A 15,605-nucleotide genomic window follows, 5' to 3' on the forward strand; every position below is an offset into this window, starting at 1 on the left:
GTAAGAGGAGCAAGTCCTTGTTCCCTCTCTCCCCTGAGATCCTGAGATGTCCGAGGGATGGCGGTGGCAGATGGAAATGAAAGGCCTGGTTGTGGGGCTGGGGAAGAGGGCCTTGCTAGGCAGGGTATGGCAGCAGGAGCAACATGTCCTCTAAGCTGCGGAGCTGGGGGGCCGCCAATACCAGGAGGACTATGGTTGTGCTGTTATCGCGGTCGTCGTTATCACTGCTGACACCAGAGCCTAACGCAGTGCCCGGCACTTTGTGGACTCTCCAGTCTGGGTCAAATGGTTAGTGGCAATGGCAAACTCATAAAGACGCATTTCTCAAGTGCTTACCAAATGTCAGACACTGAGTTTAGAGCTTCGCAGCCGGGTCCGCTAAAATGAGATAGAAACGATGGCAGACGTCACCACACTGCAAAATCGTGCAGTTAAAAACCACAGGGCTAGTGGGGGGACTGGGGTGAGAGCCACACTCAAAACTTCATTGTCCTTGTTTACTCACTAAGTCGTCCGACTCTTTTGTGACCCCACGGACTGTAGCCCACCAGGCTGGGATTTCCCAGGCAAGGATACTGGAGTGGGTAGCCATTTTCTTCTCCAGGGGATCTTCCCGACCCAGGGATCCAACTCTTGTCTCCTGCTTGGCAGGCGGACTCTTTACTACTGAGACACCTGGGAAGCGCACCCAAAACTTCATTAGGGACACAATGGGGAAAAAAAGAGGAACGTGATGAGGGTGATTACTCACGCCCCCGAACATTCAGTGGGTGGGTAAGAAATGCATAAAGGCCACAATAAATGTACTTGGCCTTCAAAAGGGCCTGAAATCTGCTCACAGAAGTGGGCGTCGGTGGGTTGTAGCTGTTGAGTTATCATGAAGGGTGCAAGGAGGGTTGTCTGCAATGGAAAGAGGATTATAAGACCAGATGTGGGCAGGTGAGCTCGTAACACACCCATGAGCTGAGGCCCCCAAGGTGTGCGTGTCCCGGTAACTATGTGGCTCCATTCACCTGCGGGCAGGTTTCTGGATTTACTGAGTGTTTCTTGCAGACAAAAGCTCACACAGCAAATGCAAAGCTCAAGTTATGTTCCGATTCTCCCCTCATGTATCTGTGGCATCGCCACAAATGCATGGTAACAAAACAAGCCACAGAACAGAACTACCTTCACTCATATTTTCTTTTCTTTTTTTTTTTTTAACATTTATTTCTTTCTGTGCCTGCACTGGGTCTTAGCTGTGGCACTCAGGATCTTTGATCGTCATTGTGGCCTGCCATATCCAGTTCCCTGACCAGGGATCAAACCTGGGCCCCTGCATTGGGAATGTGGAGTCTTAGCCACTGGACCACCAGGGAAGTCCTGCTCACATTTTTTATAAAGCAGCCGCCCTTATGTTGCCAGTTACACGGGTGGAGTGCCCCCGGCTTAAGAAGTTTCAGCCCCTTATCTAAGGCCCCTTGCTTAACAAGTGATGCAGGTAGGATTATAGTGAAAATCTGAGGCCAAAGCGGGATTCGTCCAGTCTATCACTCTTTGGGACTGCGTCAGACTCACTCTCAGACTGATTGCGTCAGACTCACTATCAGACTGTGATTAGAGTCGGAGTCATCTCACAGATGAGGAGACAGGACTAAAGAGTCCTTTTGTCCTCGCCGGGATGGTCCTTTGTGAAATCTTACATTCAGACCTTCTGCGCTGTGGCCACCCGCCCTCACCTCCCTCCCTTCGCCCCCCCACCACACACGGGCCGTGACTGTCTTTGGGGACACAATTTGGCCTTCTGCACTGGCTGTCTCATTCACTCACTCAGGGAGCGTTCACTGAACATGTGCTGTTCCAGGCATGACGCTTGGGGAGCACGGGTGCCTCCGGGACTCGCATACAAGTACACGGCTCGTTAAACTAAATGGTGAACCATGCACCAGGCAGAGCCCTGTGGCAGCCCAGAGGACGTTCAGGAAGGCTTCCTGGAGGCAACTTCCTAGCTGAAGGCAGAGGGGTTCCCCATGAGCTGGAGAGCAGCGTGTGGAGAGGTGACGGTGGTCGTATTCTTTAGACACAGCTGGAAGTTTGATAGAACTGGGGCCAAAGGGGAGCTCTGGGCTCTGGGGGCGGGGTCTCTACGAGCCTGATTCCCGCTGTTCCCGGATGCTGTGGGCGCTGCAGACACCTGTGCTTGCGAGCGAGCCCTGGGCCCCCTGCCCCTCTGCTCACCTGCGCCGTGGCCACCCCATCCGCCTGCGCGGGGGCAAGTTGAGGCCAGAAAAGAGGGATGCAGAGACTGGCGTCTTGGACCCAGCATCCCTTTATCCCCCACGTTCTGTGGTCAGAGGCAGGGGCCTCTCCCCCTTCCATCCACGGCGGCCCCACCTGCATCCACCCTGCAGGTGGATCCCACCCCAAACCCAGGGATTGAACCTGGGTCCTCTGCATTGCAGGCAGGTTCTTTACCATCTGGGTGTACATGAGTACATTTATGCAATGTGCATACACATGTGTATACGTGTGTGCATGGGTGTGGGTTGTACACATGTGTATATATATAACACGTGTGTGTGTTTGTACACATGTATGTATCTATACATCATGTGAGTGCATGTGGGTATGTGTGACTGTGTGTGTACACACGTGTGTGCATGTGCACACGCACCCTCCCCCACGTGAGCACCACGTGTGCGTCTCTGGCATCTGATTTATTAACGAGGACAACACAAGGAGAGTGGGCCTATTATTTCTGGTGTCCGCATCAGCTCCTGACAGCTTTGTGGAATTGAAATATCTTATTTAATGTGAGTAAGAATCATTTTAAATATCAACCGTGACACTCAAGGACTCGAACCAAAAAGGGCATTCTGCATTTCCCTGTGTGCTGGAGAAGACACCGCATGTTATTTTCTCCGCTGTCTCTCTTGTGTCTCTAAAAATCCAGTTGTCCATCCCGGCTCCTGTCTGGCTTGTCGCCATGCACCCTCCACCCCGAGCCAGGCTTTCATCTTGGAGGAGAGAGCTTCGTGACCAGGGTCCCTTGGGTTAAATCAGGATGGGTGGGTTCTGTGTGTCTCTCTTTCCACCCCCACCCTCCAGGCTCTCTCTGCACCACCTGCTCCTTTTAACTGGGAGGAAGTCAAGCTTCTCCCATCCAGGAGATTCCTCACCTTATGAGGAATTTACTTGCGTTTGCCTGATAATTCTGAAAAGATGCCCAAGAAACTAACAGTGGTTTCGTGTGTGTGTGTGTGTGTGTGTGTGTGTGTGTGTGTGTGTGTGTTAGGAGCTGAGGTTAACCATGCACCTGGGGGCAGGGATGGGAGAGAGGTGTGCTGTGTCTTTTTCTTTTAGTCTTTGAATTTTAAACCCCAGGAATATATTTCCTATAATTAATAAATAAGTGGTCCTGTGCTGGGGCCTAGAGACAGGTAAATCCAGGTGTCCCCACACCCCTGCAGCTGTTCCTCATTGGATGGAGAGTGAGGTGACAGACGAGCCAGGAGGAGGGTACAAACAGGTGACCAAGAGGCTGGGGGGGCAGCCTTTGGAAAAGGAGGGGTCATTCCTTTGCTGTCCCCAGTGTCCTTGAAGAAGGGGGGCCAGGGGACAGGGTCTGCCAGAAACTGAGGACCGAGACAAAACCTTCTACCAGTAGGAAGGATGAGAAGGGACTTCCCTGGTGGTCCTGTGGCTAAGACTCCAAGCTCCCAATGCAGGGGCCCAGGGTTCGAGTCCTGGTCAGGGAGCTGGAACCTTCATGATGCAACTAACTCCCAAGACCCGACACAGCCACATAAGTAAACAATAAAAATTTTGAATTTTTTTTTTAAAGGGTGAGGAAGCCAGCGGATATGGCAGATCCGCGGTGGGCGGCTGAGACAGTTGGGGTTCACTCCCACGGGGAGCCAACAAATTTTCCGGGGAACCCGTGCTCCCCTGCTGCTTGGCATGGCTCTCTTACTGTGTCTCACTCAGGTAGGGAGCAGGGTCCTTCCGCACACTCTCCATCCTCTCCCCTGACCCTCTCCACCTCACCCCAGCGCTCTCCACGCCCCACCAGTGACCCATCCATTTGCACCCTCGTGTGACAGGCATAGGCATGGCACCTGCCGTGTGCAAGGCACGTGAGTCCGGGGCTTACATCAGAGACAGCCATCATCAAAGCCACCGCCGTGTCCATCACCAGTGAGTGGATGAAGAAGATGTGGTATTTCCATGCAGTGGGACGCTACTTGGCCACGAAAAAGAGTGAAAATGTTGCCATTGGCAGCAACATGGATGGACTTGGAGGGCATTATGCCAAGTGAGATAAGCCAGAGAAAGACAAACACTATATGACATTACTTATATATAAAATCTAAAAAATAGTGAATATAATGAAAAAAGAAACAAGCTCACAGCTCTAGAGACCGGTTACCAGTGGGAGAGGAAAGTGGGGAGGGGTAGCAAAGAGGTAGAGGATTAAAAGGGAAAAACTATTAGGTAAAAAATAAGCTACAAAGCCGGGCTTCCCTGGTGGTCCTGTGGTTAAGACTTCATCTTTCAATGCATGGGGTTCAGGTTCGACCCCTGGTCAGACTGCTAAGATCCCACATACCTCACAGCCAAACAAACAAAACAGAAGCAATATTGTAACATATTCAACAAAGACTTTAAAATGGTTCACATCAAAAAAACAAATCTTTAAAACAAGCTATAAGGATATACTGTACAAGACAGGGGATATAGCCAATATTTTATACTAACTGTAAATGGAGTACAACCTTTATTTTTTTTAACTTTTTATTTTGTATTGGCGTATAGTTGATTAACAATGCTGTGATAGTTGCAGGTGAACAGTGAAGGGACTCAGCCGTACAGATACATGTGCCCATTCTCCCCCAAATGGAGGATAACCTTTAGAAACTGAATCACTTCATTGTGCACCTGTGACTTCTATAATACTGTACAGGAGCCATACTTCAATTTTTTTTAAAGGTGGCCATTTTTTAAGCTTTTTATTTTGTATTGGAGTATAGCCAGTTAACAGTGTTGAGATAGTTTCAAATGAACAGCAAAGGGACTCAGCCATACATATACATGTACACGATAACCATTATTGTCCCCATTTTACAGATGGGAAAACTGAGGTTTGTGCCTTTCCATCACTTGCCCAGGTCAAACCCCTGAAAAGCGCAGAAGCAGATGTCAGGCCTAGTTTTCTCAACATCAGAAGCCCCAGCGCCCCCTCTAGTGCCAGGCAATCATGTATGCGCCCTCCTCACAAAGCATTTCAGCCATCCCCCTGCCCCTGGAAGTAACCTCGACAGGACTGGGCTCCTCCAGTTCCCTGCCAGGCCGGCAGCCGCAGGTGCGCGGGGCAGATAGAGCTGTGGGCATCCCAGGGCCCAGGAGAGAGCCCTGTGGGGGATAAGGAGCTGTCAGGGTCATTATCTTGGATGCTCCGATGCTGTGATGCCACCAGCCGCTCTGGATTTGCAAATCGAGATGCTGGCCAGCTGCCTCTTCCACCCACGGGGAGGCAGTCTGGGTGGAGCGAAGCGGGTTTCCCTGGTAGGAAAGGCAGTGGGCGGCACTGTTACTTTAAATAATATTGCCTACAAGCCAGAAATAGTTCTCCCAGGCAGGGAGGGGAGCACCAGGGACAGCTCGGGGAGAGGGGCTCCACCCCACACCAAGGCCGACCACAGATGCGGGAATGAGGATGCCCACCCCCTCCCACAGAGGTGGCTGAGGTGGGGCCCAGAGCCAGCTCTCCTCTGCTGGTCTCAGGGAGGGGCAGACCCGCACCCACGGCTCTTCCTCAGGGCCCCAGGTGGGGCCTGGGGCTTCCTGGCTGAAGCAAAGGAACTCGTGCTTTACGCCGAAATCAACTTTTATTAAAGTTTAAATTTCACTACGCATCACCGATACCAGCAGACAAACCCCAGATCCAATGAGTCCCTGGTGTCTTTTTTATAATGTATACTGACATTATATGCTCAAAGTGCATTTTTTAATTTTATTTTTAAAATAAAAGCAATATATGCACACCATAAAGAACATTCTGATGGTGCAGAAAGACATAAACTCCAGAGGCAGAAGTTTACCTTCCTCTGAGTCTTCAATACTTCTCCCAAAAGGCAAGAGATGAAGAATCCTGAAAAATGTTTATGTCCAAGCCAGAATGGGTACGTGATTATTGTTGCTGTTTAATCGCTAAGTCGTGTCTGCAAACCCATGGACTGTAGCCCACCGGGCTCCTCCTGCCATGGGATTTTCCAGGCAGGAATACTGGAGTGGGTTGCCATTTCCCTCTCCAGGGGATCTTCCTGACCCAGGGATTGAACCTGCATCTCCTGCATTGGCAGGCAGTTTCTTTCCCACTGAGCCACCAGGGAAGCCCGTATATGTGATTGTGTGTGTGCAAATATATACAAATACACACTATTCCAGTTTACCTACACGTTATACAATTTACACTGTTCCTTGACTGTTTTTGGCTCACAAACTCAAAATTCTTTTTATGATCCTAAACATTAGACTAAGGATTTGGCAGCCTGTATCAATAAATAACTTATCAAAAGATAAGAATACATTCTCTCATGTCCCTAATACTCAGCTGTGATATTATTTAGCTTTTTACTTTCTCATGTTTTTATTTCCATAAATATCCCCCGTCTCCAGCTTCGACTCCCTTTTCGTGCTTTGTATGTCTTGGAGGCTGTTCTGTCTTGTCCCATAGAGGTGTTCTTCGTTCGTTCTATGGCTATGGCGTTATTAATCGATTCAATTCCATTTCTGATGGATGTTTATGCTGCTTCTGGTTCTCATTTGTCTCTGCTGTTACAAGCAAACCGCAGTGAACATCCTCATACCTGGTTTTTGCCACATTTTTGTAAGTACGGATAAAAGGCCAGCTCCCTGGAGTCTAGCCTCAGGGTCAGAAGACTTGAATATTCTGATTTGGATCGATTCTGCCCCGAAGGTTGGACCAACTTACTGTGTCATCAGCCGATCTGCGGTCAGCCTAACCTCCACCTCACCTCCATCTCGCTCTAGCCGTGGGTGTAATCGTACAAGAAAATTTGGTGCCATCTGAATACTGTCTTGTTTTGATTGGACTTTCTTTCATTGTGACACTGGCCGAGCATCTTTTTTGTGAGTTTGGTCATTTCTGTTCATTTTTCTCTCCCTGGTGCTGTTTAGTAGTATCTGATTCCGCTTTTAAAAATAGAGAGCTTTTCCAGTCAATCTCTCCTTCTATCTTCCCTGCCAGGTCACTTCATCGGTTTTAAGACCGGAACGGTTTATCCAAAGCTGTCATTCCCCCTCCCCCAGGGAGCCATGGGCCTGTGATGGGCCTGAGGGTGGGGGAGGGGGAGAACGGGAGATTTGCCAGAGCCTGGGTACCTGCTATCTTCCCAACATCACGCTGAGCACAGGAGTGAGGGACAGATAAGAGCTGTCACCAGGAGCAGAGATAAGAGACTCGGACAGCCAGGAGGTTCTGGGTGATACTGCTGCAGAGTCAGAGCAGGCTTAGCACACACCCACCTGTGAGTCTGGGGCTCATGCCATCCCAGGCCCGAATGTTGGGTCCTGTGTGGTCGGATGTCAGTGCTGCGGGCTTCCCGGGTGGCTCAGCCATAAAGAACCCGCCTGCAATACAGGAGACCCAGAAAATGTGGGCTCTGTCCCTGGGTCAGGAAGATCCCCCTGGAGGAAGGAATGGCAGCCCGCTCCAGTATTCTTGCCTGGAGATTCCCATAGACAGAGGAGCGTGGCGGGCTACAGTCCATGGGGTCACAAAGAGTCGGACACAACTGAGAAACTAAGCATGCCTGCATGCACGTCAGCGTTGAGCAGGTTAGCAGCTGGGCTTGGAGTCAGAGAGGTTCCATGGGTCCCTGGCACTGCTTCTTACTGCCTCTGAAACCACAGGTCAATGATGGGTATTTCTGAACCTTAATTTCCTCACCTCTAAAGTGGGGGTATAGTAGAAGTATCCCCTCCATAGGGTTAGTAGCGTGATTAGGTAAAAAGACTCTCAAATTCAGACCTACGACCCTCTTCCCCATCCGCATAAAATGAAGGAAGTGAAGCTAGTGTAGTGGGCATGACACAAAATTTCAGATTAAAATGTGTTAAAATGGCTTAAGTGTTATTGGTCCATGATGTCCAGTAGTCTGGGAACTGCTGTGTGAGGTGAACAAATGAATGGAGAGACGCCCTGGAGGTCCGGGGGTTAAGACTCTGTGCTTTCATTGCCAAGGGTCCAGGTTTCACACCTGGTCGGGGAACTGAGATCCCACAAGCTGCACAGCAAAAAAAGAGAGAGAGAAATGAATGAAAAGCGCTTAATACCGCATCTGAAGTACAGGTGGTGCTCAGAAAGTGGCAGCTGTTTCATCATCATGAGAAGCTGATGCTGATGGTGGTGATGGTGGTAATGGTGGTGATGATGGTGGTGATGATTCTGATGATGGTGTTGATGATGGTGGTGATGATTCTGATGATGGTGGTGATGGTGGTGATGACGGTGATGATGGTGGTGATGGTAGTGATGATGGTGGTGATGGTGGTGATGATGGTGGTGATGATGGTGGTGGTGGTGATGATGGTGGTGATGGTGGTGATGGTGGTGATGACGGTGGTGATGGTGGTGATGACGGTGATAATGGTGGTGATGATGCTGATGATGGTGGTGATGATTCTGATGATGGTGGTGATGGTGGTGATGATGGTGATCATTGTGGTGATGATGGTGATGATTGTGGTGATGATGGTGCTGATGGTGCTGATGGTGGTGATGGTAATGGTGACGGTGGTAGGCTCATATGAGAACTCATGCAAAAGAAAACTTGGCAATGCCTACAAATAGGTTGCTCTGTTCCAGGGTTGGCATAGCCTGGTGGCAGGGTGCAGTGAGCTTGTTCCCAGTCAGTTGGGTAAGGGTGAGGACACCCAAGAGTAGGGGAGGCATCCTAGGCACCAGCCCCTGGACCCTCAGAGGTTGCTGCTGGGCTAGTCCCTGCCCAGATCAGCAGGGAGATCATGGGGTGGGAGCCAAGGAAACTAGCCCCTCCATACCCAAGAGCACCCACCACCTGCCACGTCTCACTGCCAGAAGCTCCTCGCAGACTGAGCCTGGCCTCCTCCCTGCCCCCAGCTGGGTGAGTGCACCACACAGCTGCTCTCCAGCTGCCCTCCTCCCAGGACCAGACTTTGCAGCTCTGGGGCCAGTAATGTGCTCCCCGAGAGCATCCCCTGGGGCCCCCTTGTGTTCATGCACTCTGGCCACGGGGCCACACGTACAGAAAGATACACAGCCTGCCCAGGTGGCTTTGCCCGGATGGCATCTGGAGCACAGGCCTGCTCCTAGGCACCTGAGCCAGAGCCTTTGGAAGGGATCTTCTTACAGGACCTTGCTGTGACCCCCATGGTACAGCTGAGGGCTCTCTGGAGCCCTTGGTCATGGAAGAGGGTGATGTGGCAACCTCTGACCCCCAGTTTGACCCTGCGTCCCCGCGGCTGCCTGACTTGCTCACTGGCTGTCTCGTCTGCCCCCAGGTACGTGATCACCAGCCTGGACCGCACCCACGCCGGCTTCTACCGCTGCATCGTGCGCAACCGGATGGGCGCTCTGCTGCAGCGACAGACGGAGGTCCAGGTGGCCTGTGAGTACCGCGCGGGGCCGGGGGAAGGGGGCCCGTGAAGTGGAGAGCATCTGCAGGGTCTTTGCCCACCGGCCACACGCTGGGCAGAGCCAAACCCCAGCCGTGGCCTTCCGTTCTGGTGGGTGCTCGTGGAGGCCCTTCCCGCTATCCGGGCTGGTGCCGTCCACTGACAGCGGACGGAACCAAGGCCCAGGCTCTCAAAGCCACACTGCCGACACATGGCACGCCTCTGCTGGCTGTGAGTCCAGCACTCCTTTAATTATTTTTAATAGCTGAGCCAAACGTGGGATCCTAGTACCCCTCCCAGGGATCAAACCTGTGTCCCCTGCGTTGGGAGGGCAGAGTCTTAATCACTGGTCGACCAGGAAAGTCCCCAGCACTCTTTAGAAGGGACCAGTTGCTTCTTTTTTGAAAAGGAGGCCTGCCACCTGCTTTGAAGGTCTCCTCTGGGCTTGGCCTCCAACTTGGGGAATCTTCATAATGGCAGGCTTCCCCAGGGTCTTCTTGGCAGATTTCCCAGGATCCCCCCTCCCCACCATGACCTTCCCAGGTGGTGCTGGTGGTAAAGAAGCCGCCTGCTTCTTTACCGGTGCAAGAGGTGCAGGTTCGACCCCTGGGTCGGGAAGATCCCCTGGAGGAGGGCATGGCAACCAACTCCAGTATTCTTATCTGGAGAATCCCATGAACAGAGCAGCCTGGAGGGCTACAGTCCATGGGTCCCAAAGAGTCGGACATGACTGAGGAGATGTGGCATGCACGCGCCCCCACAACCTGGAATTTTCCATCCTCCAGCTTGCCCAGCCCTGAAGCAGTAAGAGCTTGGAGGTCCCCACAGTCTCGGGAAGCGCTGCCAGATGCCTCATGGTGGGTCTCAGCTCTCTAAGAGGGAGAGGGGAGGTGAGCAGTCAGAGTTCCTGGAGGGAGCAGAGGGTAAAGGAATAGGCCCTCGCTGAGCCTTTCAGGTGACAGCCTCCCCTCATTGCCACCAGGACCCAGAAGAGCGTCCTCAGATGGGGGATGAGAGAGAAGCCTCAGAAGAACCCATTGCACCAATCAGCTCCACCTGCACCCCCCACCATGACTCAGTATCCCCTTTGCAGACCCCACAGGCCCCGTATGCTAGAAATAAGCCTCAGTATGGGCCGTTTCATTCTGGGGTTTTTAGGGGGAGACATCTAAGGTTGTCCAATGGGCCATGGGAGTGTGGGAAACCTTAATGAGCCCTGGTTTGTTATTTTTTTTTTTACAAAGACCCCCTTGAGACTTCCCTGGTGATCCAGTGGTTAGGCATCTGAGCTTCCAATGCAGGAGGGGCACAGGTTCAATCCCTGGTTGGGGAACTAAGATTCCACATGGCGTGGGGCATGGCCAAAAATAAAATTTAAAAATAATAAAAATTTTAAAAGAAAGTAGCTTGCCTTCTAAAAAAGAAAAAAACTAAAGATACCCCCTCATGCAGGGCCCACTAGGGCTTGACTCGGATTTCACGCAGCAGAGAGCTTGCTACTTTGGAGGGAAGCAGGGGAGAGAAGTCGAGAAGAAAGCCTTAAGTGAGGCGAGGAGTGTTTACAATAACTATGGAGAGCAGCCGTAATCAGAAGCGGAGGACCGATTGTCCCGTAAATCAGCACTAAGGACACCTCAGCTTCCTCAGAGGAGCGGGAAAGCCCTGAATTAAAATGACAGGTCAGGGCTGCCGGCTGGAGGGCTCCCACGGAGCTCCCTTTAGCGGGTTCCCAGAACCCAACGGTGCAGAGGCAGCCGTGGGTCGGGCCACAGACAGCCTAGGAGTGTGTCTGTCTGTGTTCGAGTGTGGGTGTGCGTTCATGCATGTGAGTGTGCAAATGTGTTTCTGGATTGGTCTGCCTCTTTGTTCACCTGTGTGCAGCTGAGGGCTGTGCCTGGTCTTCGTTGCAGCACATGGGATCTTTAGTTGCAGCATACGAGGTTTTAGTTCCCCGAACAGGAATCAAACCCCCGTCCCCTGCTTTGGGACCAGCAAACAGAAAGTGCTGACAGAGGGCTTCAGGGTTCTCCACATGCCAGGTCATGACCCTCGTGGGGATGGGGAGAGGAAGCGTGGATTCCAGCCCTGATCTAGCCGCTGACTAGCTTAGGGCTCTGGGCACCTGGGGAATGGAGGGGTTGCAGGTGGAGAAGGAAGCACAACCTCCGTCCCCCTGGAAAGGTGAGCACACACCCAAGACTCTGCAAAACAATCAGAGCCACAAGTCCAAGCTGGACAGCGCGTCCCTAAGGAGATGCCGAGGAACCACAGAGGAGCCTCCCAACGCCCCACCCTCCAGTGTCATGCAAATGTCTTCCCTCTGTGGGTCCCTGGGGGCAGGTCTCCGAGGTAGGAAGGTGTGTCCCGGGAGCTACATCTTGAGATGGGGAAACTGAGCCTCAGAAAGGTCAGAGGACTGGACTTCCCTGGTGGTCTGGTGGTTAAGACTCTGCCTTGCAATGCAGGGGACGTGGGGTCAATCTCTGCTCAGGGAACTAGGAGCCCACGTGCTGCCCGCGTCACAAGTAGGGGATCTATGCACTGCAACAAAAGATTCCACCCGATCAAGGAAGGTCCCACGTGCCGCAACTGACAGCCGATGTGGACGAATAAATTAAAAAAAAAAAAAAGTGATCTGGGGACAACCCAAGGTCCCACAGCTGGTATTTCTACCATCTTCCTCCTCCTTCCTCCCCCCATCAACCAAAGACTGGAGCTGTGGACCCAGCCATGGACCCACCCAAGAACAAACATTGAGCTCAAATTCCCCTCACCTATCCTTTGGCTTCCCTGGTAGCTCAGAGGTAAAGAATTCAGCTGCCAATGCGGGAGACCCCGGTTCTGTCACTGGGTTAGGAAGATCCCCTGGAGAGGGGCATGACAACCCACTCCAGTATTCTTGGCTGGAGAATCCCATGGACAGAGGAGCCTGCAGGCTATAGCCCGTAGGGTCGCAAAGAGTCGGACGAGGCAGAAGCGACTGAGCAAGCAAGCACGCACTTATCCCTGGCTGTGTGACCTTGGGCCAGTTACTTAACTTCTCTGTGCCTTCGTTTCCTCATTGTAAAAAAGGAATGCTACTGTTAGTGCCTACCTAGCTGGGCTGTCATAATGAGTAATCAGTCAGTGCATACAAGGGGCTTTCCTGGCAGTCAAGTGGTTAAAGACTCCTTCTAATCAAAAGGTGTGGGTTTGATCCTTGGTCTCCGGAGGGAAGATCCCACACTCCTGGAGGCCAAAAGACCAAAACATAAAACAGGAAAAATTGTAACAAAATTCAAAAAAGATTTTAAACAATCAGTGCACACAAACCATCATGAAGGGCCCCCAGCCCAGAGAACCCTCGGGGTGGACGAGTACATTTTCTTCTCTGCCAGGCCAACCAGGGAAGGCTTCCTGGAATAGGCATCCACAGCCTTTCTCTTTCTGTCTGATCTCCTCTGCTCTCCAGGGCTGGGACTAGGGTGAGGCGGGGAGAATGGAAAATTTAAGGAAGCACACCCTCTCAGGGACTCACCGTCTGCTTGCAGGACCCTGACAGTGGGTGCCACCTTAAATCGTTCCCCTCCCCCACCCATCGCAGTCCTGGGGCTCTCCTGGGCCTGCATCTGTCTGTCCCTCCTGTTTACACTGTCACCCAGGTGCTTGCCGTTCTGAGGATGGGTAGGGTACGGATGCTTCTCCAGACCCCGCATCTTCCCTTCTTACCAGTTCTGCCCCCCAGGGTGGGAGGGTTTTGTCCTGGGGGTTCAGCAGAGGGGTTGGGTCAGATCAGGCCCAGCAGGCCCCACCCCTGGCTCCCACCCCCCACTTTCCAAAGAAGGGCTGTGAATCGGGTTCTAATGGAAAATTAATAAGGCAGCTGTGCTAACCACTAATGATGATGGCAAAGTCGTTACAAAAAGCTTCTTTACGTGTTTTTAATTACAGCAATTAAAGAGAAGTCGATAAAACATCACCCCCCACCCCCATCTCCCTTCTTGGCCCCACCCTGAGTCTCTTTGTTTTTGTGAAGCTGCCATAAATTTCTGGCATGCGGCAAGTGGATTAAATGGCTGAGAAGGTTGGGAGAACCTTCTGGAGTCGGCATCCAGCTTTCGTTCCATTCAGTTCAGTTCAGTCGCTCAGTCGTGTCCCACTCTTTGCGACCCCATGAATCGCAGCACGCCAGGCCTCCCAGCTTCCGTAGGCTCCTCTTAGTCCTCCTCACCTGAGCAATCTCCTGACGGTATCCCAGCCTCCCTGGGTGGGCGATGGCTCAGACTTGGAACCCCCAGCCCCAGCAACAAGCCCCGCCTACCCATCACAGGGCCGAGGGCTCCTGCTCCCTGTTCTCCGAGGCAACTTAGCAGCCCCTGTGCAAAATGAGAGCTGAGGGCATCAGCCCCACTGTCCCGTGGGCTGGGGTTGACGTCCAGAATGCCAGCGGTCGGCCCATTCTTCTTAATCCTCCACCTGAGTGGACTGTTAAATGTGGAAGAACGGAGGAGATATGGCTGAGGAGGTGGGGCCCTGGGGACAGAGGGTGACATTCTCAAATGCAGCTGGATGTGTGGATGTCACTTAGGATGCAGTGGAAGTCGTGGATGGCTGGAGTCAGAGCCGCGACTGGATGGAGAAATAGCATCCTCATAAAAAACACTCACAACCACAATGAAGTACCATCCCGTGTCCACCAGACGGGCAAAAACCAAAGAGCCTAGCAAGACCAGGTGTTAATAGAAACTCCCGCCACTGCTGACGGGAGTGTGAATTGGCAGATTGATGCAAATCTGGAAAACAGCTTGGCTTTATCTCATAAGATCGATGTGTGCACAGCCTACAACCCTTCCACCTTTAGGCACATCCTCTTGAGATTCTCTCAGAGACCAGTGCTAGGAGGCCCACATGAGACTGTTCTTAGCAGGACACCAAAACATCAGTAACAAGCCCGCCTGCGGCAGCACCACACTATCTTGATACACGGACACCCAGGCGGCTCTGAGGATGACCAAGCCAAGTACAAGGACAGAGGTGGAGCCCCCAACAAACACGTTGCAGGGCGGATGACATACAAGATAATCCAGAGGGCTTCGAGACAGGCTAAGTTATCCATAAAGTGTTCAAGGGTGCATCTATATGTGGGGAAACTTGAAAGAAAGAGAGCAATGGTATGATGGACAGAGCATCCAAGATGGCAATTAGACCTCTGAGGGGCGCGGCAGTGATGAGTAGGAAGCTGTCGGGGAGGGAGGTGAGGTTGGTTTGTCTTCTGTTCCTTAAGCTGGGTGGTGGGTTGTTGTTGCTGTTATTGTCCAGGCGCTAAGTCGTGTCTGACACTTTGCGACCCCATGGACTGCAGCACGCCAGGCTTCCCTGTCCTTCACCATCTCCTGGAGTTTGCTCAAACTCATGTCCATTGAGCCATCCAACCATCTCATCCTCTGTTGCCCTCTTCTCTTGCCCTCAGCCTTTCCCAGTGGTGGCTATGTGAGCATTTATTCTTCTTCTTTGAACTATTCATAAAATTATATTCACTTTTTTTTATGCATGACATACTTCATGATGAAATTGTTTTAAAAGTGGGACCTCCCTGGTGGTCCAGTGGTTAGGGCTCCACGCCTCCCCTGTAGGGGGCACGGGTTCGATCCCTGGTTGAGGAACTTAAGATCCCACATGCTGCGTGGCATGGCCAAAAAAAGTTATTTAAAAATAACTAAAGTTATTTAAAAATAGCTAAAAGCGGTAAATATACTCTGAAGTGGAATGCATGCTTTACAAGACCTTTTAAGATAGAACAAAGACATTAGGAATAATTTTTAGGCCCCGTCCAGCTGGGCCCCAGGCCTATACATCTTTGCTCTCAGGGGAATTCCTAGGGCGTTAGATCAGAGCTGCAAGGCACGGTATGCTTTATTCACCAGCATGCATCGCCGAGAGGAAGTGCAGTAAATAAATCCTTGTGTTTC

General features: G+C 51.8%; 1 protein-coding gene across 1 annotated transcript in view; it reads left to right on the forward strand.

The window, feature by feature from the left end:
* Positions 1 to 15,605, forward strand: part of SDK2 (sidekick cell adhesion molecule 2) — a 268,352-nt gene that overhangs the window by 143,168 nt on the left and 109,579 nt on the right. The window contains exon 3 of the mRNA XM_052657936.1: positions 9,544 to 9,650. Within this exon, the coding sequence (XP_052513896.1) occupies positions 9,544 to 9,650 (107 nt within the window). The remainder of the gene's footprint in view (positions 1 to 9,543; positions 9,651 to 15,605) is intronic.

Source organism: Budorcas taxicolor, chromosome 19 (assembly GCF_023091745.1).
Source record: "Budorcas taxicolor isolate Tak-1 chromosome 19, Takin1.1, whole genome shotgun sequence".
Classification (NCBI taxonomy): domain Eukaryota; kingdom Metazoa; phylum Chordata; class Mammalia; order Artiodactyla; family Bovidae; genus Budorcas; species Budorcas taxicolor.